This window comes from Marmota marmota, unplaced genomic scaffold (genome assembly GCF_001458135.2).
Source record: "Marmota marmota marmota unplaced genomic scaffold, marMar, whole genome shotgun sequence".
NCBI classification, from domain to species: Eukaryota; Metazoa; Chordata; class Mammalia; order Rodentia; family Sciuridae; genus Marmota; species Marmota marmota.
The window spans coordinates 26,958,151-26,982,777 of NW_026000037.1; the positions used below are offsets into that span (position 1 = coordinate 26,958,151).

Consider the following 24,627-nt stretch of genomic DNA (forward strand, 5'->3'; position numbering starts at 1 on the left):
TTTTTTTTTTTTTTTTTTTTTTTTTTTTTTTTTTTTTTTTTTTTTGTCAAGAGGGTGGTTTTGATAGAGGAATTTCCAAGTTAGGTAACTGCCATTGTTTTCCAAACCTGGAGGCTAAGTAGGCTTTTTCTTTTTAATGCAACTTTAGGATGTTATAAATTTGAGTCTGTAAACAAGCACAGTTCTCCCATGCCAACATGGTTTTGAACTAAAAGGCACAGTAATTCAGTTTTAGCCTTGGTCAATCTATAGTTTTGCTGTTTATTCATTACAAAATTGTTTCTCTTTTGGGGAGCCTCAGTTTCCATCTCTATAAAATGAAAGTAGTAGCCATAACCTTCAGATGATTGCTGATACAGCTTTCATCTCTAACTGGTTACATGCATACCCACAAATATGAACCAACATATCATACTTAGTGCTCTGTCCAAGAAATTTGGAGAAGATTAAATCTGTTATATTCTGAAACTTGCACTGCATTTTAAATCTGCTGAATAATGTTTTCTAGTGACGGGAAATGATCATAATACTGAACACATTCTATTTTGATATAACATCACACTCAAGGATATTCCTTTTCAAAAATTTAATATCTCCATATATCTGTATGCTTATGTCTATATCTATAGAACAATCTTTGTGTTCCACAGAAGAAACTGAACAGCACATTTAAAACCTAACTTCATATTGCTACTTTAGATTTACTATGTGATTTTAGGTTTATTACCTATTGAAAAATTTAAAATTGTATAAATGGAGATAAGAAATTAAGAGAGGTTTTAATCATACAGTTTTATATGAGAAGTTAAAAAAAAAAAAAAAAAAACAGGCTGTACATCCCAATTTGTGCCCCTGTTAGCTGTAAATACTAACCTTAGATAAATAAGTCATAAGTACCAGGTTAATTTGGCTAAGAAAGGAGGTCATAGAAAAAAGAAAGTTCATGCACTTTTCCAGCTAAGGTTTCTCAGTAATCCTCAATGATTTTTCTTGGTAGGTTAACATTCTTGGTAAACTAACATTTTCAAAATTATCTTCAAGTCTCTATTTATAAAACTCTGTTTATTGAAATATCTTTATTTGCTGAATCTCATGTTGTAGTAGGTGGCAAGGCTCATTTTGGGTTCTGTTTTCTCAAGCAGTTAGGGATTTACATAAGCCTTGGCATATGCATATTTTCCTTATTCCAGTTATCATACTTGTCATTTTTTTCATACATTCCTATTATCTGGGCTTGTGGCAGACAAATGCTACCAGTTTGGAGTCAAAATCATTAAAACTAATAGCATACATCCTGTCTGATTTCACAGATCTAGGCTCCTTTAAGCTGGTCTCAGTTCTGGCTCATTTGTCTCCATTTTTTTTTTTTTTCACTCACATTTTTATTCCTTGGTGTTATTTTCATGATGTGATCTTGCAAATATTCCCCAAGTTAGAATCTGTAAGCTTCAGGAGCAACTGTTCCCTTGTTGTTATGCTCTGATTTGGGTATGGGGCTGCCATATGGATAGTAGTGTTTTTTGCTAAGTAATTGCAAAACAATGCTTTTGTATGGCCCACGGTTTTATTAAGGGTTTCTAAAGTGCTTTCATAGTTGCAATTTCACGTTTACAAAGAATTACTTTTTAACTATGAAGTCTATTTTGGAAATATTCAATTAGATACACTGATTTTATTTAATTTAGAACAAAAGTAAAATAAATGGAAATACTTTCACAATTAGACTCTTAACTCATACATTTTTAATTACTCTAATCAGTACTTTCTCCCTGTGTAAGGTAAATTTAGCTCTCTAGGAATACATTGATTTATAGATGGGATTAATATATGGCTTTGGCAAAGCTTTGTGTCACATAACTTTTCTGTTTCTGGTCATAAATTACAAAATGAACACAAACATGTATTTCTGCTCTTTTCTGGAAGCCTTTTTAAATGACAGTAATGAATAAAAAGACACAAACTCTTAAGCACAAATGCGATGGCAAAATATATCTCCACTGAAAAGAAAGATCAGCAAATTTAGGGAGCTGAAAACCAGATGAGTGGTAAATCATGCAGTAGCATGGAGAAAATAGAAAGCCCTCCTTCAGTTGGAAAATGTGTTAGAAGTGACACAATTTACATAGCATAATTGCATTAGACACACATCTATTGATTTATCACGTTTGCCTCTTCTTTGATGCATGGAAATTTATCTCACTGTCTTTTTTGTAGTTATATTAGAGCCAGTTGTCTGAGTTCTGGTCAGTGACATGGGCAAAAGTGAGAGAAGCCACTTCCAGTCAAAAGTCACGAGTCGCCCTGAGCCATCTTCCTGCTCGCCCCTCCCTTTTTAAAGGTGAACTTGGAAGCCACATATTCCAGATGGTGAATCTGTAAGGTAGACACAAGCTGAATCCTTAAGGCTTAAGTTAGAGGAATAAATGCAGAAAGCTGGATAACCTACAACAAATTTTATGAAGAGACCAAAATGGAATAAATAATGGAAATAAAAATAAAGGAAGACTTTTTTTAAAGACATTTTTATTGGTTCTTTTTAGTTATACATGACATTAGAATTCATTTTGACATAATTATATAAACATGGTATATCTATTAATCTAGCTCACACCCCCCATTCTTAAGGATGTACATGATGGTAAGATTCATTATGGTGTATTCATTTAGGAAAATTATAAGATATTGATTTTGATAAAGTGTTGAGATTCCAGTTTGTTACAGTACTGTAGCTTATTCTGTTCCAACTTTAATATAAGATTCTTGGAAGTACTAGACATTATAGATGCTAAATGACCAAGGATGAGCATGTTTAATGGTTCTAAACATTAACCTCTTACCTGCAGAAGATCACATAAGTATAAAACATTATCCTTTGATCATGCATGTTCTCTAAAAATCCATACATAGTTTGTAAGCATGCTTCCTTTCTCTAGTCAGCTACCAAAAATCTAACATCCAGATCTACACAGGTGAAGCAAATGACAGGAGATTTTTATCTTGGGAAAGAAGCAAGCTAAAAGTAAAGCCTGATGGAGACCAATATTTAAATTGCTCCAGTAAAATGGCCTGACCTTTGCATTGTTAGCTGATGGTAATATCTATCATTTGATAAGCCCTACCTATAACCAGAGGGCTTCCAGTTTGCATTTGCTATTTCTTATCCCAGTCCCTATCACAAAGGATCACCAGGTATTTGAGCGGAGTCCAATGTGAAACAGACCAAAATAAGCAGAAGTCAGAATAGAATGAGATAATGTAAGAAGCAAGAAATAGTTTTAAAACTCACTTTAATATTGTGAAAGATACAAGATGAACTATGGTAGTCATGAAATAAAGATAGGATGATATTTTAAAAGAATAATTCAAAATAAAGAAATCGTGAACATTAAAATCTAATTACAAAATATGCTTAAAATCAGTAGATAATTTTGGCAAAGTCATTTGGAAAGAAAAAAAAACATGGAAAGTAGGGCAAAGACATAAAAATTACATAGGTTAAACATCTGCCTGGTAATGGTTTAAAAAAATGGAGGACCTATAAAACATACATGAAGATGAATATCAAATTGATGATTTAAATAATGAAGAAGGAAGGTATAAAATTTTTTTCTGGAAGAGAAATTATGAGAGTATGACATTATGGTACTGGGATAGGGGAAAATTCCAAAGTATGGCATAAAAAGCACAAGCTACAAGAGGAAAGGCTGAACAAGGGGAATTAACATTTTTGCCACAATAACATATCACATGCAAAATCAAAAAACTAATTGTGGGAAATATAAGAAAAAAAATAGAGGTAGAAACATAACAGATAAAAAAAATATCTTAAATGGAGGTAAAGCAATGCATCTTCTTTCTGGAGGCTCTGGGGAGAAGCCATTTTCTAGCCTTTTCCTGCATCTGGAAGCTGTCTGCATTCCTCAGTTCAGAGACCCTGCATTGCTTCAACCTTTGCTTCTATCTTCACATCTCCTTCTTTGACTCTCTGACCCTTCTTTCTCATTCTACAAGAACTCTGTGATAGCTTTGGGCTCACCTGGATACTCTGGAATTATCAAACCAACTCAGGATTCTTAATTACATCTGCAAAACCCCCTTTGCCACATAAGGTTACATATTCACAGATTCCAGCCAGTACTTGTGAACATCTTGGGTGGTGAGGGAGTGGGGCCATTATTCTGCATGCCCCAATATGCAGGCACTGTGGGCGGATTCACAGATTAGAAAATCTGAGTCATCACTAAAGGGATGAAGAGAACATGAAGCTCAATGGTAATCTGGAAAAGAAATGAATTTTCTCAATGTTTTTGAAAAGTAAGTTGAAGAATACCAAGAACTGAGAACAGGTAGGAAAGGAGAAATAAGATCATATCTAATACATTTGAGAATGCAAGTATTCATGACTCAACTCTAGGCAATAATAGTATCTCTTACATGTACAAGGAGGTTCAAAACATTACCTGTGGAATTGCAAGACATTGAGCACAACCAAAGAGCCCCTAATTGGAGAATGAATAAATGAATTGCTGCATATTAGAATATAAGTCAGCAATAAAAATAAGTGAACTCTATCCATATTTATTAACATGTAGATCTAGAAGTCACGTTATTACACAAGGAAAATATTTTCTAGGACAAGTGGTGTAACAAAATAATATTGATTCAAGTTTTAAGAAACTTGTGACTGCTATTTGCTACTTATGAATGTATGTATATTTATTTAAAGTGTAATATATAATCTAAAATAATGCAAATCAATTTGAGGAGTTGGGGATTAGTGGCAGAGCACTTGCCTAGCACATGCAAGGCCCTGGCCCTGAAACAAAAACAAAACAAAACAATTTGAGAATAGTGGTCATATAATGGAAAACAGAAATGTAACTACAATTGTAAAGATAATGTGAATTTTCCTGGATTTGTAATTTTTAAAAAATTTATATGAGAAAATTTTGAGCTAAATCTAAATCTTAGTATTTACTTGAAAGATATCAGAGTATTTGTTAATCTATTTTCTGTGTATTTGAAATATTTAATATTGTTTTAAAGTGCTGGTAACTGAAGTACTAATGAATTAGGGGTACTTCACTACTCTTTTTTATTTTGGAAGCGTTTCTGACCTTATTTGTAAGTTGAGAGATTTCCTTATATTTTCAGAAAGAAAAAAAAACCTATAGTAATTTTTAGGTTTCAAAGATTCTCTTTACAGTTGAATACTTGCGAAGTAATTTACAGAAGACAGCATGCTCTGTAAATGTCAAGGAGGTATAATTACCATAGCATCTCCTGTTTAAAAGAAAAATCAACAGTGTCTGAGTGTCTGTCTGTTTCATTAAAAAGACACACGTGCCTTCTATGAAATAATTGATTCCCATTTCTGTCTCTGGACAGTTTTCTTTGTGGACTATAGTTTTTAAGGTGATTCTACTTACACTACCCTTGGGTGTGAGCAAATCACATTTTATTAGTATTTTATTCTTGTGCAGATTACAAAACTAGGTAGTCAAGAAATTAAAATCATACTACTATATTGTGATACAGAATCTAGGATCCAGATATTTGTGATTTATCACCTATTGTTCCTTCCTCTATTCTAGTTAAATGTAATCTTATTAATCAAATTAGAAAGGGCCTGATGTTTTCATCATTTCAACCAAGGGGATGGATTGTTGTAGCTAACATTAAAATAAGTAAATCTGTAACCAATGGGACATATGATTTATCTTAACAAAAAAACTTATTCAAAACAAAAGAAGATCCCTTTCTAAAAATGCAAAAGCCTCACTTAGTGTAATTCCATGCACTTACTTTTGTTGTTGGAGACTAGTGACTCCAATGGGAACAGTCCAGTCTGTGTGAGAGAGATGGGAGTAGAATCTGGTAAGTGGGAAGAACCAGGCCACCACTTCTACCACAGGGAACTAAATCCTGCTGGACTTTATAGGAAGAAGAAAGTCCATCTTGTAAATTGAAACTCATTTCTAAAAACACGTACACCTTGAAAAACTTTATTAAGTTTATGCATTAGTTTGCTCAGGCTGCCATAATAAATGGCACAAACTGGATGGATAATCAACCAAAATATGTTTCCTATTTTTTGGAATCTGGCAGTAAAAAATGGAGGTGTTGGCAGCACTCCTTTCTTAGACCTCTCTCTTTCAATTTGTGGCTGTCTTCTCTGTGACTTTTCTTGATTTTTCTTCTGTGTGTGTCCTAATAATTTCTCATAAGGACACTAGTCATTTTGCATTAGACCCACCTTAATGCCTCATTTTTAATCAATCACCTCTTCAAAGACCCTATCTCCAAAAATGAGGTTGCATTTCGAGTTGCTGAGGGTTAGAACTTATTATAATGGTTTCAGAAAAGTCAAAACCTAGAAACTTCGTTGATTGACAGTTTTCTAATTATGTCACACTAAAGAATGAGGTGGTTCCCTTACTCCACTCCATAGTGCCCCCAAACAGTGACAATACATTCGTTGGGTGGTTGGGTGTAGCTTTGCAGGAGACATTCTTCCTAGTGCATTTTTATTCCAGGTCCCCCAAACACCACATTGGATTAATGGTAATGTAGTTTATACTGCTCTTTTCATTTTAGAATTGCTAATATGATCTAACTAGATTGTACAAAAGTAAATACTGTATCAAAATTTTGTTTTATGTTATTTTCTCTTTTTCTTTTGGAATGACCTATTAACTGTCAATGGCTTACTGAGGGATGCCAGTATGGAAATCTCACTATAATTTATTCATCAATGTGGACAAGTATGAACTTGTTTTACTCCCTTCTGATTACTATCTTTTGTAAATAGTAGCTCCTTTATATGTGAGTTTTTCCATGTTAGGAACTCGGAAGCAATTTAAGACTTCTCTCTCTGAGCACATATGGAGGGGCCATTATTAAATTGACTGTAGCCCCTTATTCTACTAGAGTTCACAGGCTCAATTTTGGAAGTCAGCATTAGAATACTGACTTTTCTTTAGTGTACATTTCTATGAAAACTATACTTTTTCTCCCAAAGTAATGGATGCCTTTGAGTAAAAAATGAAAGGCTAACAATGAAGTGATGAAAAGAATGCCAATTAATGTTTTGAAATATTATATTTGCTATGAGTTTGATTTTATTGCACATACGGTCAAATCCATGTTTCTTAGGCCATGATGTGAAACCTTTCTAGGCCAGCTTTTGAAGAACTCTCATAATATCTATCTAATTTCTTAGTTTCAGCAAAACAAATTAGCTTTTAGTGTTTCCCAAGAGAGCTTGTAAAGGTTTAACAATTCATCCTCAGGGGTTAGGAAGAGAGGATTTGATTTATAGCAGTTGCCAATTTCTGTAGTGTAAATATTCCCAAATTGGCCAATTTCAGGTTACAGAAATATAGTCAAGCGTCTTGCAAAATTCCTAAAAGTTAAACAGCTGGCTCTTGGGAGATGTATAGCCATCTCCAGTATTTCCGTTTTCATGATGTGTGATTTCAAGGCTTGCATATGCTGCCCCTTGACTTATAATAGTGTTCTCTTTGTGCCTAAGAAGCTTCCATTTATCTTTAAAATTGCAGCTCAGATACCCTTCTCCCTAAACACTCCCTTTCTGCCCCTGGATTCATCTCCACTTTACTAGTACTGGTGCTCTTCCTCATAAATGCTTTTATGTTGGCTTCATCACCATGTCACATTATCTCATCCCATTATTTATATTTTGCAATTAAACTCTCAGTCTACTTGATTTCACTCAATTTTTGCAGATTAGGAAATTGATGCTCAGAGCCTAACAGTGTGAGGAAACAATCAATACCCTATTTTAAAAATTTCTAAATATTTATAGGAATAGGTAGATGGCTCTAAAGCTTCCCGTACCTGTTTGGTGAAGAACAGGTTATATAGCCTTCCTGGACTTAAATTTTCTTATCTGCAAAATGAAGATAATAAAATCTAAGTTCCTATAATTGTTGTGGCCTGTGAAGTGCAGCACAGTTGGGAACCAGTCAATAAATGGTAATAGTGGGCTGCATCCTCAGTGAAACACCCTATTAAGGACTTCTGTTGTTTCTGATAATGCTCTGAACAGGGATAAGATGTACCCACATTCCATATGTATTTTGCCGAAGTAAAAGAGCTTCATTGTTTCCAGTAAAATAGAGTATACAATCTCGGGTTTTTTTTTTTTTTTTTTTTTTTTTTTTTTTGTTCCAGGGATACTTAACCAAGGAGCCACACCCCAGTGCTTTTTAATTTTTTTTTTTTTTTTTTTTTGAGATAGGTTTTTGCTATATTGAGGCAGACTTTAAACTTGTGATCTTTATGCCTTGGCCTTCTGAGTCACTGGGATTATAGGCATGCACCACCAAGCCTGCCTAGAGTACACATTCTTAAAAGTGATGTCCTCTAGTATGCTATCATTGATGTACTGTTAAGAAGTATATGTCTTCTTCTTTAAAGCTTACACTAAATTTAAATTTTTTCTTCTCATGGTCAGAACTTAAAATTATGTTGATTGCATTTATTTCATCTTGTCCTCATGTTTTCTGCTATTGTCCTTCAGCCTTTGTATGCAGGACTCCTTCCCGCTGACTGTTCAACCTTGCCTCATGCCAAAAGACTGTGAAACCTCCGAGTGGACCTCCTGGAGCCCCTGCTCCAAGACGTGCCGTTCAGGGAATCTATCACCAGGATTTAGGAGCAGGAGCCGGAAGGTGAAGCACATTGCCATTGGGGGTGGAAAGGAGTGTCCAGAACTTCTAGAGAAAGAGGCCTGCATTGTTGAAGGAGACCTTCTGCAACCATGTCCCAGGTAGTGTGCATTCTTTGGTACGAACATTTTTATTTTATTTTATGACATCATTTGGAGTGGTGGTAGGGATGTTGACAATAATAAAATTAGCTAAGACTCACTTATTGAGTCTTTCCTTGGTATAGAAGTTCCATACTTGACATTATAGGGTGGTGGGTTAAGAGCATGGGTTTTGATGCCGACTCCTTGTGTTCAAGTCCTGCTTCTGTGGATTTCTAATTATATGGATTTAATCCAGTTACTTAATTCTAGTGCCTTGCTTTACTCATCTACAAGCAGTTCTTACTTCACCTAGTACTTGGCACATAGTAAATGCTTAGTAATTATTAGTTCTTATTATCTGACACGGCACACCTAACTCTAATAAAAACCTCTGAAACCTTCATACTAATTTTGAATGAGTCCATTACTGGTCATAGAGTTTAAAAAGTTCCCGAGGTTGCATTCTTCATGAGTGACAGCACTCTGGTTATAGTGCGTTTTGGCTGCAAATATTACTGCCATTCTGTGGCATGATTTCTATTCCAGAAACTTTAGGGAGCCAGAGGGAAAAAAAGGGTTATCTATTAATAACTATATTTCATCATGTTGGTATCAGTTATAGTCCAGGTTATATTTCATCAGATAAAGGCCTCCTGCATATCCTCCTTTAGATTGTTGGCTTACTGGGGGCCAGGTGGGTCTGATACTAGCAGATCTTGTTTTTTTAAATATTTTTATCAGTTATTGATGTACCTTTATTTATTTATTTGCTTATATGTGGTTTTATTTGCTTATATCTGAGACTTGAACCCAGTGCCTCCCACATGGTAGGCAAGCGCTCTACCACTTAGCCACAACCCCAGCTCCCAGATGTTGATTTAAGCTGGCTGTTCATAAGTCTGTTAAGGTTGGATTTGTGGTAATTTCTGCTGGACATCTGCCTTCAACTTTAAAAAATAATTTTTAAGTTATAGATTAACATGATACCTTTATTTTATTTATTTATTTTTATATGGTACTGAGGATCGAACCCAGGGCCTCATATGTGATAGGCAAGTGCTCTGCCATTGAGCTACAACTCCAGCCCCTGAACTTTATTTTTTAAACTCTTATCTATTTAAAATAAATATTTTTCATATTTTATGGCCTTAATAACATTTAAGAATCATGCCATCAAACAAAAGCAAAAACAAGGCAAAAGTAGTTTCTTGGGTGAATTAATTATTTGGTGTCGTGGGAAGGGCGGGTGGGTTATAAACCCAACAGGTGTGCCTGATGGGCTGAATCTGGCTGTTCCTTAACCCTGAAATAATGTGTTTTGAGGTAAGGGTTAGAAAGGCAAGTTTCTGTTGTGAGATTCTTTGTCATTCCATCCTTCACTTCACAAGTGGAATCAATTTTGATTGGAGTTGATTTTTTTTTTTCCAAAAGACTTCTTACTTTACATGCAGAGGAGGTAAATGAAGTTCATGATCGTTTACACACTAACCCACAGTCTCTCAGAATTCTTCTCTTTGTGTTCAGTATATATCCACCTTTCCAAACACTAATTTTTGAGCATACAAAGACTTGGAAAGGGCATGTTTCTGGGGTCTCTGTCCCTTTTGAAAGTGGATATACTTGAATTAAAATTGCATCTCCATGACTTACTAGCTGTGTGAACTTAAACAAGCTATACAATATCCCTAAGACATTTCACATTTCAGTAGAATGTGTCTAAAAATATTGTTTGTGGTATAGGGTTGAAAAATGAGACCAGATACTAACATGCCAGGCCCAGTGCTTGGCATACAGGGCCACTAATAAAGGGGTGACCATTATTGTTGCTATTTGCAGGTGGACTTTTTTTCCTCAATAAATAGAACCCCTCCTTTCCTTGGACTGCATGCTATATTCATTTCATGAGATAGAAACTTATTTCTTCTGGGTAATTTGAAAATCATTTTTTCCCCATACAAGTGTAATTCAGAAGTTTTCTTAATGATTGGCAGGAAGGGATGGAATCTGGGTTAAATAGCATTGTGTTTGTGCCTATGTCTTTATTCTTTTCATGGAATGGCAAATGCCTACTTCCTGCCATTTCAATAGTTTATCAGTAGACTTACCCCATTTTTTTCTCAATAACTATTATCATTCTGTTGAAGTCAGAGTAAAACTTTCCTGATGATGCTAAGAAAGTTGGGTTGCATTTATATTTGTTAAACTATGCCTATGTTTCATTGAGTATTTATAGTGGACCAATAATTATAACAGATTTAGAAATTAACTAAATATAAAGACTATTTAGAGTAATGACAGTTTATAATCCAAATGGGGAAATTTTGTGAGTGAAGGATGTACAAACCGACATTGTTAAGATTCAGTTCAAGCTGTCTCTGTTGAGATGGACTGTATTCTCCCTTGAATGGATTTTTTTCCTCCTTTACCCCAAAACACATCTCTCTCTTGAGATACTCTGCGATCTCCCTTGAATGTGTATCTACCTTCCTAAATAAATCTGTGTCTCTGAGAAAAAAAAAAAAGGTTTCAGCTGAAATCCTTTTGGCTCTTAAGTCAGTGTTCTTCCCAGTACATCACACTGATTCTCATATAGGCTCAGTGAAGATTGCACCAAAATAACCAAGATAAGAAGAGGATATATATATATGTGTGTGTGTGTGTGTGTGTGTGTGTGTGTGTGTGTATGTATATGTATATGCATATATGTATGTATATATGTATATACACACTCAGGTGATGAGGGGAAAACATTCCAAGGTATAGTAGAGATGTTCTTTATTCCCTACCTATTAGTGTATGTGTGTGTGTGTGTATATATACACACACACAAAATATATATGCAGTTATATATTAGGATATGTATTTATTTGGAATATATATCTTGTATTTATATCTTATATAGAAGAAAAGGATATATATTATATATACATACATATATATGTGCATAATTAAATGCACCATCTTTTACTCCAAAAAGTTTGGAATTATTATAAGTTGATATGTATGCAAGATGAATTTCTTCATTGATCTTCATTTTTTTAAATTTGATTTTGTTTTTATATTTTTTATTTTTATTTATTTATTTTTAGTCATAATGATCTTCATTTGATTGATCCTTAATGTCTGAAAATTGAGACTGGCAAATTTCACTGGTGATGAACCTGGCCCCCTAATTCTATTTTTTGGAAATGTTGCTGATTTTGGAATTTAGTAAACACAAAACAAAAAACCTTTCACATGATGAATCTTTAGGAAGTAGTTGTCTTGGAGAATTCACTGAAATATCAACCCCTGCATTTTCTGTTGAGAATGATGTGTAAACTAATGATTTTACTTGGTTGTCGGAAGAAGAATGAATAAATAACAGCAACAAAATTAACATCAGTTGACATTCTTATTTGTCTGAAACCTGAGCTGTGGCCTCTACCACAGGAAAGATATACCACACAGAATAAAGGTGTGCATTAACGTCTGTTTCTAGTTTGACATCAGTGATTGAAATTCATTGTGAACAAGGCAAATGGAAACAGAAATCTGTTAGGGAACGGAAATACCCATTATCCTTTCCCAGAATTCATGAGCAATTCTTATGCATCAAACAATTAATTCACTCCATTTCTCCCCAGCAGGTAAATGTACATTTCTCTTGAGTCTTCATACTATTTTTTCAACTGTCTCAGAATGTGCTTTGGCTTTTACCCTCTGTCATGTTTGCAATTGAAGATATGTTGTCATTCATTCAGCAAATACACATTGAGTTCTTGCTTTATGCCAAGTACTATGTTAAGTGTTTGGGGTATTTCAGAGAATACCATAGACTACTTTCCCTCCCCTTGTGAAACTTAATGAAGAAAATGAGTAAACTATACACTTGATGTATACGTTATGGAAAAATATAAACTACTAGAGCAAGGTGAAAGTAAAAGCTTCTGGAATGCTGTGATGGGAGTCAGCACAGGTTATAGAATTACACAAAGCCTCATTTGAACAAACAGGGTTTGAGGAGGGGATTGGTATTTAAAAGCATATGATATGTCAAGAGCTTTGTAATGTTTTGAACAACCAATAAAAAATAAAAAATAAATAAAAATAAAATAAAAGCAGTGAGTAAATTAGCTACTCAGGTGATGAGGGGAAAACATTCCAAGGTATAGTAGAGAAGTTCTTTAGTCCCTACCTATTAGTATTTTTCAGTTGCTTAGCTCTTTGGGACAGTCTCGTCAGCTGGGCTTTCTTCACCACCATTTTAACTATGAATCCTGCATGTCAGTCCCTGAGGCATGATACAAGGAATGTAACCAAGAAGAGTCCATCATAGAATTACTCTTTGGAATCATTAGATATTGCCTTGGAACAAGTGACCAAACCTGAAAGGACATAGAGACCCATCTATGTTATGCTGATGCCAAAGGTTTAAAATGACATGGGGGTTAGCACTGGGTAGCCTTAAGTTTGTTTCAGAGGTGTGGGTTTTGACCAAAACTCACAGACCCCAGAAACTTCTTTCTCCAGCATTACACAGTTGACTGGCGATTTTATGCTCCCCTACCCCATCTACAACATAACACTCACAGAGTATACTGATATGGGGAATGGATATGAGAGAGTCACTTGTCACTTTCCACTTTCACTCTTGCTGCGGTTCTCTGTGATTACTGGGCATTGTCCTCTGTCCCCAAACTATGAGAAAATGCAGTGTGTGAGATGCCTTGCACTCGGTTCTTTCCTGTGTCCTGATTAACACCTAAATCATGAGCCCCTATGTCTCAATCAAGGGGAAGGAGAAATGTATTTTAACACCTTAAAGGTTGAGACAGCTTTGTTTACTAGACAGGATAAAGACAAGTGGCACAGGACTGTAATGTTTTAAATGCTTCATGTCACAGGTCTGAGACACAACCTGATTCTGGGACAGCTGTGATTCAAGATCCCTTGTGTTTAACCAGAGAACTCCAGTATAACTGGAGCCACTGTGACTAACACACACGGATATTGATAAAACGTCAACTGCAGACATCTTTCTCAGAAGTGACACCTCAGATGACCCGCCAGCAACTTCTGCCACCCCACAGGGAGGCAGCTGTTTTCATGTGAAAATGGCTGTTCTATCTCTTAGATGATAATTTAAAGTTCAAAATTGAATAGGAGACAGCATTATTAAATGGTGACAGTGACCAATGCAGAGTAAAACTCTTAAGAAAATCTCAAGGCAAAAGTTTGATGGCTGACAAGTATTACATAGATAGACTGTGATATCACTATTCAGAAAAGCCAACTTGTTAAAAATCCCTTCTATGCTCTGGTCTGGCACTGAATAGATAGGCTCTTTTAATCCATACTTCCTGTTTCTGGTGTGTATGAATTGATCCTAATTATGGAAGGCTTGAAATTCTTTACAAAAATTCTGTCTGTGCAGACTCATGCTGATAGATTTCTCTGGGCCCCTTGCACACACACATACCCCATTGATTTGCTTGTTAAACAACCAGCCTGGTTCTCCTTGACATCTTTTTGAGGCACTGATCTCAATTTTAGATTTTCTAGATGGATTTATTCTTCTTGAGAAAATTCTGGAGATTAGCTGATGGAATTTCTAGATACGTATTCACACCAGAGGTGGTGCCCAGGAAAGAATGGAGAACGAGAACCTGCCTTGATTATGTGCACCCTTTGCCAGTTGAAACAGAGGGACATGTCTTTGAGGTGATGTTTGCTTAGCACCTTCTTGGGCCTGCCGCTGTGTTAATCACCAGAGAATTCAGAGAACTGACATTTTCAGTCACTTAGCTTATTTATGTTAGGAATCTTTTATACTTTACTGTTTCAAACTAGAGCACACAAAATATTATCACCATGTTCACTAAGAATGTTTAGTGGTTGATAATGTTCTCATCCATCATCTCACACATGTGGATGTAACCTATTTTGTTTGTTTGTTTCTTTTTTCTCTGCTTTCGAGTAGCACCTAGAAAAAGTGTGCAGCTTATAGTAAATGCTCAGTAAACACTGGATAAATGACATGTTTGAGTGTAGCACCCCAGAACAGTACTGCTCACAGAGTACTTTATTCCATGCAAAGGGCTACTTAATAATGTGCACAAAGGACTCAGAGGTGTTTTTCCAAAGAGAAGATGAAATTTACATCATCAAAGAGATCAAATAAGGGAATCTATCCAGGACAGAAATGGACATGTGAAGCTTGCCATGGTCCAGAATGGTCCTCATGTTCCTGCTGACATTATGTTTGGTTTTCCAGGTGAAAATCATGGTTATATGAGTTGCTTCAGAAATGGTGAGGATAGAGTTTGCCTTCAGACACATTACCAACTGCGTTTTCTGAATCTTCTCCCGTTGATTTCTATCACTGTACCTAATGTCCTCCACGTAACAGGGATTCACAGAAGGACTTTCAAATGAATTAAGGGATTCCTTTAGAAAGTGCTGGTTTTATTTAGGTAAGCAGCTTTTCTGCAGCAGTAGAGGACTGGAGGAAGTCTAACCTCAGGAGAATCTGGTTTAGGAAAGGAATAGCAATTTTTAAACCTTTTTATTGAGTCGGTCTGTTCTGGTGTGTGTTGTTTCATGAGTCCCCATCAGGCCACTTGATGTCCTCCTGGATGGAAGATTTGTTCCCCAGTTAGTCTAAGAAAGTTAACGTACTGTTAAGTGCTGTGCATAGCGATAGAAGTCCATTAATAATACATATGTGGAGTTTGGCAAGCAAAGCCATCTGCTGAAGAGCAAAGAGCTTTACACTTCAGAGTGGCTTTCCATAATCAATAGCCAATAAAAAATTACTGGAGCATAAAATGCATGAAGCTTGATCAGTTCCCTTTATTTTGGTCGTCTGTTGAGCAAAATATGACAAGTTAATTCTTTTCTAAATGCCTTTACAACTTTAAAAGGACAACAGACATTATCATAAATTAGTCATGCTGCAGTACACTGATTTTTAATATACACACACATTTAATTTGAATACCTTGCACTAGCATTTCAGCCCAGGAGTGTTTGCAAATCTATATGTGCTCAGTCAAAACATGACTATTAACTGATGCAATTATTCTTTCAATCTGCCATCATTAAATCACTTAAGATTCTATTCCATGTTGCTGTGCCTTAAATCTAAGCCTTTGGAAGAAGGAAAAAAGAAAGCCATACTTGGTAAGCAATTCTAAGACTTATAAAAGTGACAATGCTTGGATTCTAAAGGGCAGAGGTTGCTGTAAATATGTGCTAGTCTGGGCATCTTATTGCTATTAGCATTACTTTCTGTCACATTAATAGGATGAAGGCCTTTTAAGAATTGTCACCGAATGTGCCAACTTTCCTGATTTAGACTTTGATAATTTAAGCTAGCTCTACTTTTTGCTTCACAGCAATGAATTCTTTACTTCTGACTCCCTTCCCCCTCTCAATTTAGGGACTAGTTTAATTATGACTCTCTGGATCGCACAGCATGACTCCCAGGAAGCCAGGCTGGAAATCTAAGTTATTTAATTCCAAAATCTTGAGTAGGCATTCTTAATCCAAAATTTGTTTCCTGTATCTCTTGATGAGGATATATATTTCCACAGTTAGAAGATCTCTTTCTTTGAGTTAATCTCTGTTTCTTTTTTTAAGCTACATATATATCTCCTGAGAATGATAGCATATTAAATCTTAACTGTTTCTACCTCGTGTGGATACATTTATTGACTATTTCCTAAGAGTACACTTAAAATAAGAAGAAATATGAAGAAGTTGGGTAATGAGTTTCAGGTACCAGGAGAAAAGTTATAATATATGATTGTTCTGATGTTGGGGATTTAGTTCCCTTCACTGGAGTGTGTGACTTAAATACTCAGTGCCAAGAAATCACACTGCTAATATGTGGGGCAAAAAAAAAAAAAAAACAAAAAACATTGAAGTCATTCATCACTCCTTTCTTTCTCTCCAATCCCATTTCTAATCTGTTAAAAGATTGATTCCTCCTTTAAAATATATCCAAGATCTAATCCCTGCCCACCATGCTCACTCTTATTGCTACAGCTGGAGCTGCCATGGTCTCCTCTAGACTTCCAGAGGCCTCCATAATTCTCTGGCTTCACCTCCCCCTTCTCCACCCAGTAGTCAGGATGGTGCTTTGAAAGGTTAAATTGCAACACCATGCCAACATTTTCCCCAAATCATCACATGATTTCCCATTGTGTTTGNGGGAGGGAGGGAGAGAGAACACATGAATAATTTTTTAATATTTATTTTTTAGTTTTCGGTGGACACAACATCTTTATTTTATTTTTATGTGGTGCTGAGGATTGAACCCAGCGCCCCGCACATGCCAGGCAAGCGCATTACCGCTTGAGCCACATCCCCAGCCCCAGAGTTACCTACTCCTTATACCAATTATTTTATCTGTAAAAGGGGAAGTGATATTTTTGTCATGGGTTGTTAGGAGATTAAATGAAGCAATGCACCTAAACTCATTGGTGCAGTCCCTGGAATAGAATAAGCAGTCAGAAAATGTTGGCTGTTATTTTTATTACTTGAAGGATCTGTTATGATACCCTAGTAGCCAAATAAATAAATGCCATGTTTATTTTATTCAGACAGACCCTTTGTAAAAAGCAATTGATCCTGCACACTTGCAAGGGTAGGGGGCCACAAAGATTGATTCATTTCTTTATTCCATGTTCATCTGCTCAACTTGAGGCATTCACACAGCCAACTTCAAAGTGCTTCTCACTCCTAAGAGGTGGGACTCTGGTCTTTGAGGCTCTCCATGTTTCCCTCCTAAGCAGGAGGACAAAATGAGGACGTGTTGGAAGGCATCAGAGTGGTGTGGTCTTTGACACAGGCTTAGTCATTAAAGCGAGTGTCCTGGGCATCAAGAAGCGAAGTTTTCCGGAGGCCAGAGGACCATCATTGTAACGGCTTCTAAAGGAGAAGGGGAGTAATGTTTAGCTGAGCGGACTCCTTTGATTTCTTATTCTGTCAGATCCTGAGACACTTTCTCAGGTTGGTGGTGTTCAGGGTGCTCGGTTTTTATGGCTGCCGAGTGATTTGTAACTAAACATAGATAGAGCTTTTGAAAAACATAAAGTAAAAGAGGATGAGCAAGGGCTATGAAATGATCCACATTCAAAAAGGAGTATAGAAGTTTCTGACTGGGTGCTTTTTTTCCCCCCTCTGCTTCTTGCTGGGTTGGCATTTTCTCTGAGGTAGTAAACAATACTGATAGCGATAAATGTTCTAAATTTCTTTAGAGATTTTGCCAATTGCCGGTGAATGAAAGTTGGGTACTTTTGGTTAATGAACTACCGATAGAGTTTTTGTTACTTTATATAAAACCATAGTCATTAAACTTTCCTTTTCATTTTTCTCTCTAATGATTTCTCAAATCCCTCCATTGCTAATTTTTATAAGGTCATGATAAATTAATTGAAAAAGCAATTTATATAGTATGGCCTATTCATTTCAAACAGGCAAACAAATTACCCTGACTTGCTATAATTCTAAAACTTTGCTTTTTTTAATGCTTTGGTGAACTTTGGTCGTCATAATGTACGCTGTGGTAATCCTGGATCCCTAATATTAGGGCATCTGATGAAATTTTCATAAATCAAATGTTAAGAGTGTGTGTGTGTGTTCATATGTGTGTGTGTGTCTGTCTGTCTTCTGAGACAGCAAGGGGCAAATAGTACATGTAGAAGGATATTAGAAAGGGAATTGATATTTAGTGAATTTATATTCAGGGTCAATGTTTGGTATTATTTTTAACATTTTATAAATGTTCGGAAAAAGTCAAATTAGCAAAGCTCACATCCAGACCAGGTCAATTTGACACTAAAGCATGCTTGTCATCTATACCGCATGGCCCCAGTTTGCAGGTCTTTCTTATTGCTTGTACCATAGCAGCCCTGAAGTCACCTGCTGTATCTGACTCCTCTGGCTTTTGCCAGAGAGTTCTTTAGGGAAGTCCTTGAAGGGGAGGGTTCAAGAACTTAGTAACCATCCAGCAATACAGACCCTAGTCTGATTGCATTTACAGAGCTGCCTGTGTCCTGAGACTCAGAAACAAGAGGAACAAGTCCTCCACTTTGGTGACCATGCAGTTAAGATGAGAATTCTGTGAGAAGGAAGGGCTTCGGAGCTCTCCTCTGAAGAAGCGCTGTCTCTGGAGAGAACTGGTCCTCTCTTAATCCTAGGAATTAGAAACATATTGCTGTATCTACTCACCTGGCCGGAGTAGGACCTGAATTCCACCCTCCAAACTCTTCACGTACCTATGGATAAATTTTGAGCTTGGAAAAGCCATGTGAGATTGAGGGAGAAAAATTGTGTTATAACAAGCCCCAAATGATTGTCTAAGTCCTTTTTTTCTACAATGACCTTTTTATAAGATGAATGGTTATCAGCTTTCAAGCTTTTTAGAATGATGTATTAATTGCAAGGGGTTTGGTCACTATTAGGTTTCTTAGGGATTTGCTTCCTTATTTTGATAGCTATTACTTGATTTCAATTTTACTCTAGTTTCTGTAAGGTCAGGGTCTTGGTGACATGAGTTTTTTTAAATTTTTATTTTAAACAATCATAAACCCAAGAAATTTTTCTTTATATCTGAACTAGGACAGAAGGTAGGAAACTGTTCTTAAATTTTTGTTACTATTTCAGTAGTTGGGCTGTTGGCCTTTTTTAAACATTTTTTTAGTCTGTTGGTGATTATGTGAAGGCTGTTTTGGGCTTGAGGAATGGTATAATAACCCACAAAAGAAAATTATTTCTGAAGTAATCATGCAGATATGAATACAGTGCTATGATAGTTCTGTTTTCTGTATGTTGTATACAAACTACATTGTGGGTTTCTGCCTTATTTGTATGTGTATATGTGTATGTTTATGTGTATTAGAGAGTTTCCTAACCAATTATAAACCAGGAAGATATATTCCTGAGTCAGTTTAAGTAACAGCATGGCTGCATATATAAGTGAGTATTCATCAGTTAAATGTAGGGACACTGTTTTAACTCATTTTAACATATACTCCTTTGTCCCAGTAGCAGGGAGTCAATTCAATGGATACAAAAATTTTCCTGCTTCAAAATACTGAAATGTAGAATATTATCCCTGCCTATTTGAAATAACATATTCACAACTTCCTACATCCACACACTACCCTGCTAATTAAAATGGAAAGGCTAACTTTCACACACTGTCATCTGGAAGGCTGTGAAGGGTTTCCAGTTCCTTCCTCTAATTCTTCACTCTTTTTTCATTTTTTGGACCTGAGACATCCCAATGTTTAGCCATATTAGTTTCCCTCTTCAGGTTATCATCCCATGCTATTACAATGATGGACTGCTGTGGTTTTCTTGGGACTACTAGGGATTAGTCATTCAATGCCAGTAGACTTCTTTATCCATAAAGACTTGGCCCTAGAGAGACTTTCATATATACTTGATGTCATGACTTGTTTTATTTAGAGGTGTATATTTTCCTTATTGCCTCTTCTTCTTTTAAATAAATCAAACAAAACAGGTATTCCTGGAGAACCTCTGAGTGGAAAGAATGCCAAGTCTCTCCCCTCCTGGAGCAGCAGGACCCCCATTGGCATGTGACAGGACCTGTTTGCGGCGGTGGGATCCAGACCCGTGAGGTGTACTGTGCCCAGAGCACACCAGCAGCCACTGCACAGAGGGCCAAGGAAGGTAGGCAGCCAGTTCCTGGATAGATGGTGCTGCTGGTTGGAAGGGAAATCAGCTTCAACACCATCTCCTAGTCATCTTCTTGATAAATGGACCCTTAGCATTCAAAAACTTAATATTTGTTTTGTTGACCATTTGCAAACTACCCTCAATTGGGGAATAGTTAAACAATAGTAATAATAATAACATCTCTCACCAAAGGTTTATTGTGAAATTTAAGAGAACAAAAGTACCAAAGGTGTTTAGTGTAAATGGATTCTACATGCTAATTGATTGGTGTGCTCAAGTGAGACTATTGGTAATGAATGAATAGCATTTGTTTTTCTCCTCAGAGTATTTTTTTTTAAATTTTGTGAGTGTGCAAATTTCTACAGGCATATCCCTTTCAAGTGTCAAAGAGCCACTTTTTATAAAAAAATTATTTGTAAAACAAAAGAAGGGGAGCTGAGGAGTAGCTTTCTCCATATAAAACTCTCTCTTAGGCAGATACACCCTCAGCACTAGTCCCTTTGTTGCAAAGTTTAGGTGAGTGATAGCATGTAGAGTCTGGGAAACCTGCTTCAATTTAGGCAGGTCAATGGATTAAAAAGCCAAGCACGGACAGCAATACTTCTATCCTAGAAAAATGTGTGGCCTCTTCCAGCCATGTTGGAGAATATGGGCAGGGCCTATACAGAATTGGTAAAGGTAAGATGTTTCCTTGGACTTGCCGAGCATGAGTACACCCTTACACTGTGGACTTTGTTTAGGATGGAAGGTGAAAGCTTTCTTGGTGTGGTAAAGCATGACTTTAATTTAATTTATTTATTTATTTGGAGTTGGAGAATATCATGCCAAGTGAAGTAAGACAATCCCAAAGAACCAAAGGCCTGAATGTTTTCTCTAATAAGTGGGTGCATTCCTTCTCTTGTGTAAACATTTTTATGCTAGATACTTTTGTGGTATGGACTCTCAGAGTTGTAGAAATAGATGATCACCTTGTATCACAATTTTTATAGACTCCTTAGCATTTTGCTTCAATAATCAAATTTACAGATCTGCACTTGTGGGGCCAGCATTATAAATAATAGTAGCTATATTTTCTTTCTTCTCTAAATTCACTTTTGGAAAGTGAAGACTTACTTTCTATTTCAATACAAAACATGACTTTGCTTACTTCTCTGAATTTGGAGAAGCAGAATTTAGATAAAATACTCTAGGTTATTTTATCAAACTTTGGTGGTCTTTGCATCCCATCTCCTCTCTTCTTCCCTTTTATTACAATCTATAGTTCCAGAATCTTTTAGGAGGGACACATAAATTTTTTAAAATGTAGAATTGATTTTTTATAGCCTACCTATCTATTTTCAGGTTCAGTGTTGAATCATGCATTGAAATTTGCATCTTCTGAAAGTTTCTTATGGATCACCTAAGTTTCTAAGTTTCTTTTACCTTAGTATTTCCAACTCTCTTAATTGAAACATACTGGGCAGAAAGATTGCAATTAGGAAGAAAGTAGAAAGGTGGTATCTTAGACTTGGAAATTAGGTGCTGCATGGTGGGGGACAAATAAAGAATGGGGGTTACTTACAGGTTTAGCAGCCTACCTGCTTCAGGCATCCAAAAAAGAGGAAAATATCTTACCATAATGCATACTTCAAAATTAGTACCAGGGTTAACATGGAAACAAAGTACTTCAAATCTCTCAGTCTGATAGCCCAATTCTCAGGAAGAGGAGGTCTAATGAGAAACCAAGATGTAAAGGTATCACTGTGTATCATGACCATGAACTCCTGAACAGCGTTGAATGCAGTGAGTAAAACCATATTGGCATGGTCACATTAAACTCATGCTGGAGCTTACTACTTAACTTTGTAGTTGTTATCAAAGTCTTTATTTTGCTCTTTTGTGCAAGTAAAACTGAGGGTTATTCGACAATTACATCAATTAATTAAGCCTCACTTAGTTTCCCCAAATGACCTCAAATTTGCCATCCTCCTGCCTCAGCCTCCTAAGTGGTTGAAATTACAGGATTCTCTATTGTGCCCAGCTATTCCTTTCTTTTAAATGCTTTCCTTTCTTCCTGTTATCATTTCTAGATTGTTTCATGACAAACCTGGCAACATGGAATTTCTTCTTGGCCCAAGATAAAATCAAGAGAACAATTGAGTTCCTGCTGTAAGAGGCCAGCTGAGGGTTTGAGAAATGAAATAGGCAGCATTTTAATTTTCTGACCCCTTCTGCTAATGTAATAAAGGTCAAAATCGATGCCATGTTTTGCATTTCAGTTTCTGTGATCAACTTTTAAAAACTATTATTATTTTAAATTATGGAGGAAGAAGGCATTTTTGTAGCATTGATTTCAGAAAGTCCTTTCTTAGTCATAGATGACTTCACCACAAGGTTAATTTTCCCTTAGACTCAGTTATTCTCTCTGTTGACTCCCTGGAGTGTAACTGCTTATCTTTCTTTCCTTATAACATTCGCCCATCCACTGTAGGTTAGCTACTATGCATTCCAAGACCCTGACCTTAGAGGAATCCACAGTTTTGGGAAGAAAAGACAAAACTCTATTTTCATGGATCTCTCATGCATTAGAATGTAATAAAATTCCAGATGCCAGAATGAAAAAGAATGCTGATTCCCAACTGTTTCAAATTTCTTAAGCTAGCCTGGATCCTGAGGATGAATCATGATGTTGATGTGGTTCATTAATGACTTAACTTTGGGGATTGCCTGTCCCCTTTAGATCTCATTCATGGTGTTTGCAGAGCAATGTTTTGATACTTTTTGAAATATTTACCTGAAACTGTCGTTCAGTGTTCATGTGCTATTTTAAATGCAACCCAAATAATCCTGTAACAACCCATAAGAGAAGTATTACCAGTAGTATAAGCAAAGCCAATAGCATTGAGAATGAAATGAGGAATACTTATGATTTTGTTTACCAGTTGTTGTTTTATAACTTAGAGGCATCTGCAAAAGTGGATGCTTACCTTTAAATCTAGAATCTTGGATATGGTAAGACCACTTTCTTGTTGCTCTTTTCTCAAATAAAATTAAAGCCACTCAGTCTTCATTCAAGAATCGTTCTCAGAAGGTAACGTGTGAGACATATCTTCAAAATCTAATAAAGACTAGGGAAAATTTATTCTATTTATAACAATGTTTCCCAGAGCCTGGAATATCAACAAATATGGAAATATGTGTGTGTATGTGTAAATAAAACGTTTATGTTTATATATATCAGACACACACATTTATATGTTTCACATTCATTGTTTGGCATTAAATAAACATAGCTATTTTAGGAGTGAGACTCTTAAGGAGCAGCTTTGAACTGTTTGTTAAATTAACTGGTCACCTCCTCTACCCCACTAGGGCTGTCTTCATTAGGCTTGGCCCAGAGTTGGTGTGAAGGGAGAACACGAGCAGATAAGGGACATGTCCTGGAATGCTAGGTGTTGTAGGAAGACATCGTATTTTAGGTTTGAATTCTGACTTGGAAGGAAGTTTTATCAGCCACTTAAATGTTTGTACTATTCATAATTCATCCCATTGTAGGCACTATGGTGATTTGGTAAGTTAAAATAGATGATAATCATTCTTTTTTTTTTTATCCGTCCCCCAAACAATTTGTCACGTACCAATGTCACGTACTATGTTTTATGCTGTGTGCCATGCACTGCTTCTATAAAGGCACCCTTCTGTAGTTTACTAGAATTGGAAAAACAATTTTCCTGATAACCATGCTATTGTGTCTTAAGTCTTGTGATCACTGCATATATCATATGGCTAAAACCATTTAATGATGCCTAGAGATAATGTTTCAAAGAGGAGGCAGTGATTCTAGGAAGTTTGGAGGATCAATAAGAAAAAATGTTTAAGTATGTGTGAGAGAACATATGGATAGGACTGGAGATGCCTGTGTTCAGTGGGGCATGCCCACTGGTGTGAGGAGAACTCAGAAAAGAAGGAAGCCACGAGGGCACTGGAAAACAAGGCTGCCTGTGCTATTCACAACGTAATAATTCATTTTTTGAGAGTGTGAGTGCCTATTACAACCTTTACCACCCACCCACCTCAGACTTTTAAATCAGGAAAGAAATTTCATATGCTTATCTCTCTCTCTCTCTCTCTCTCTCTCTCTCTCTCTCTCTATATATATATATATATATATATATATATAT

General features: G+C 36.1%; 1 protein-coding gene across 1 annotated transcript in view; it reads left to right on the forward strand.

Moving 5' to 3' along the window:
• Positions 1-24,627, forward strand: part of Thsd7b (thrombospondin type 1 domain containing 7B) — an 814,215-nt gene that overhangs the window by 290,350 nt on the left and 499,238 nt on the right. The window contains exons 4-5 of the mRNA XM_015479140.2: positions 8,546-8,794; positions 20,292-20,461. Coding sequence (XP_015334626.1) covers positions 8,546-8,794; positions 20,292-20,461 — 419 coding nt within the window. The remainder of the gene's footprint in view (positions 1-8,545; positions 8,795-20,291; positions 20,462-24,627) is intronic.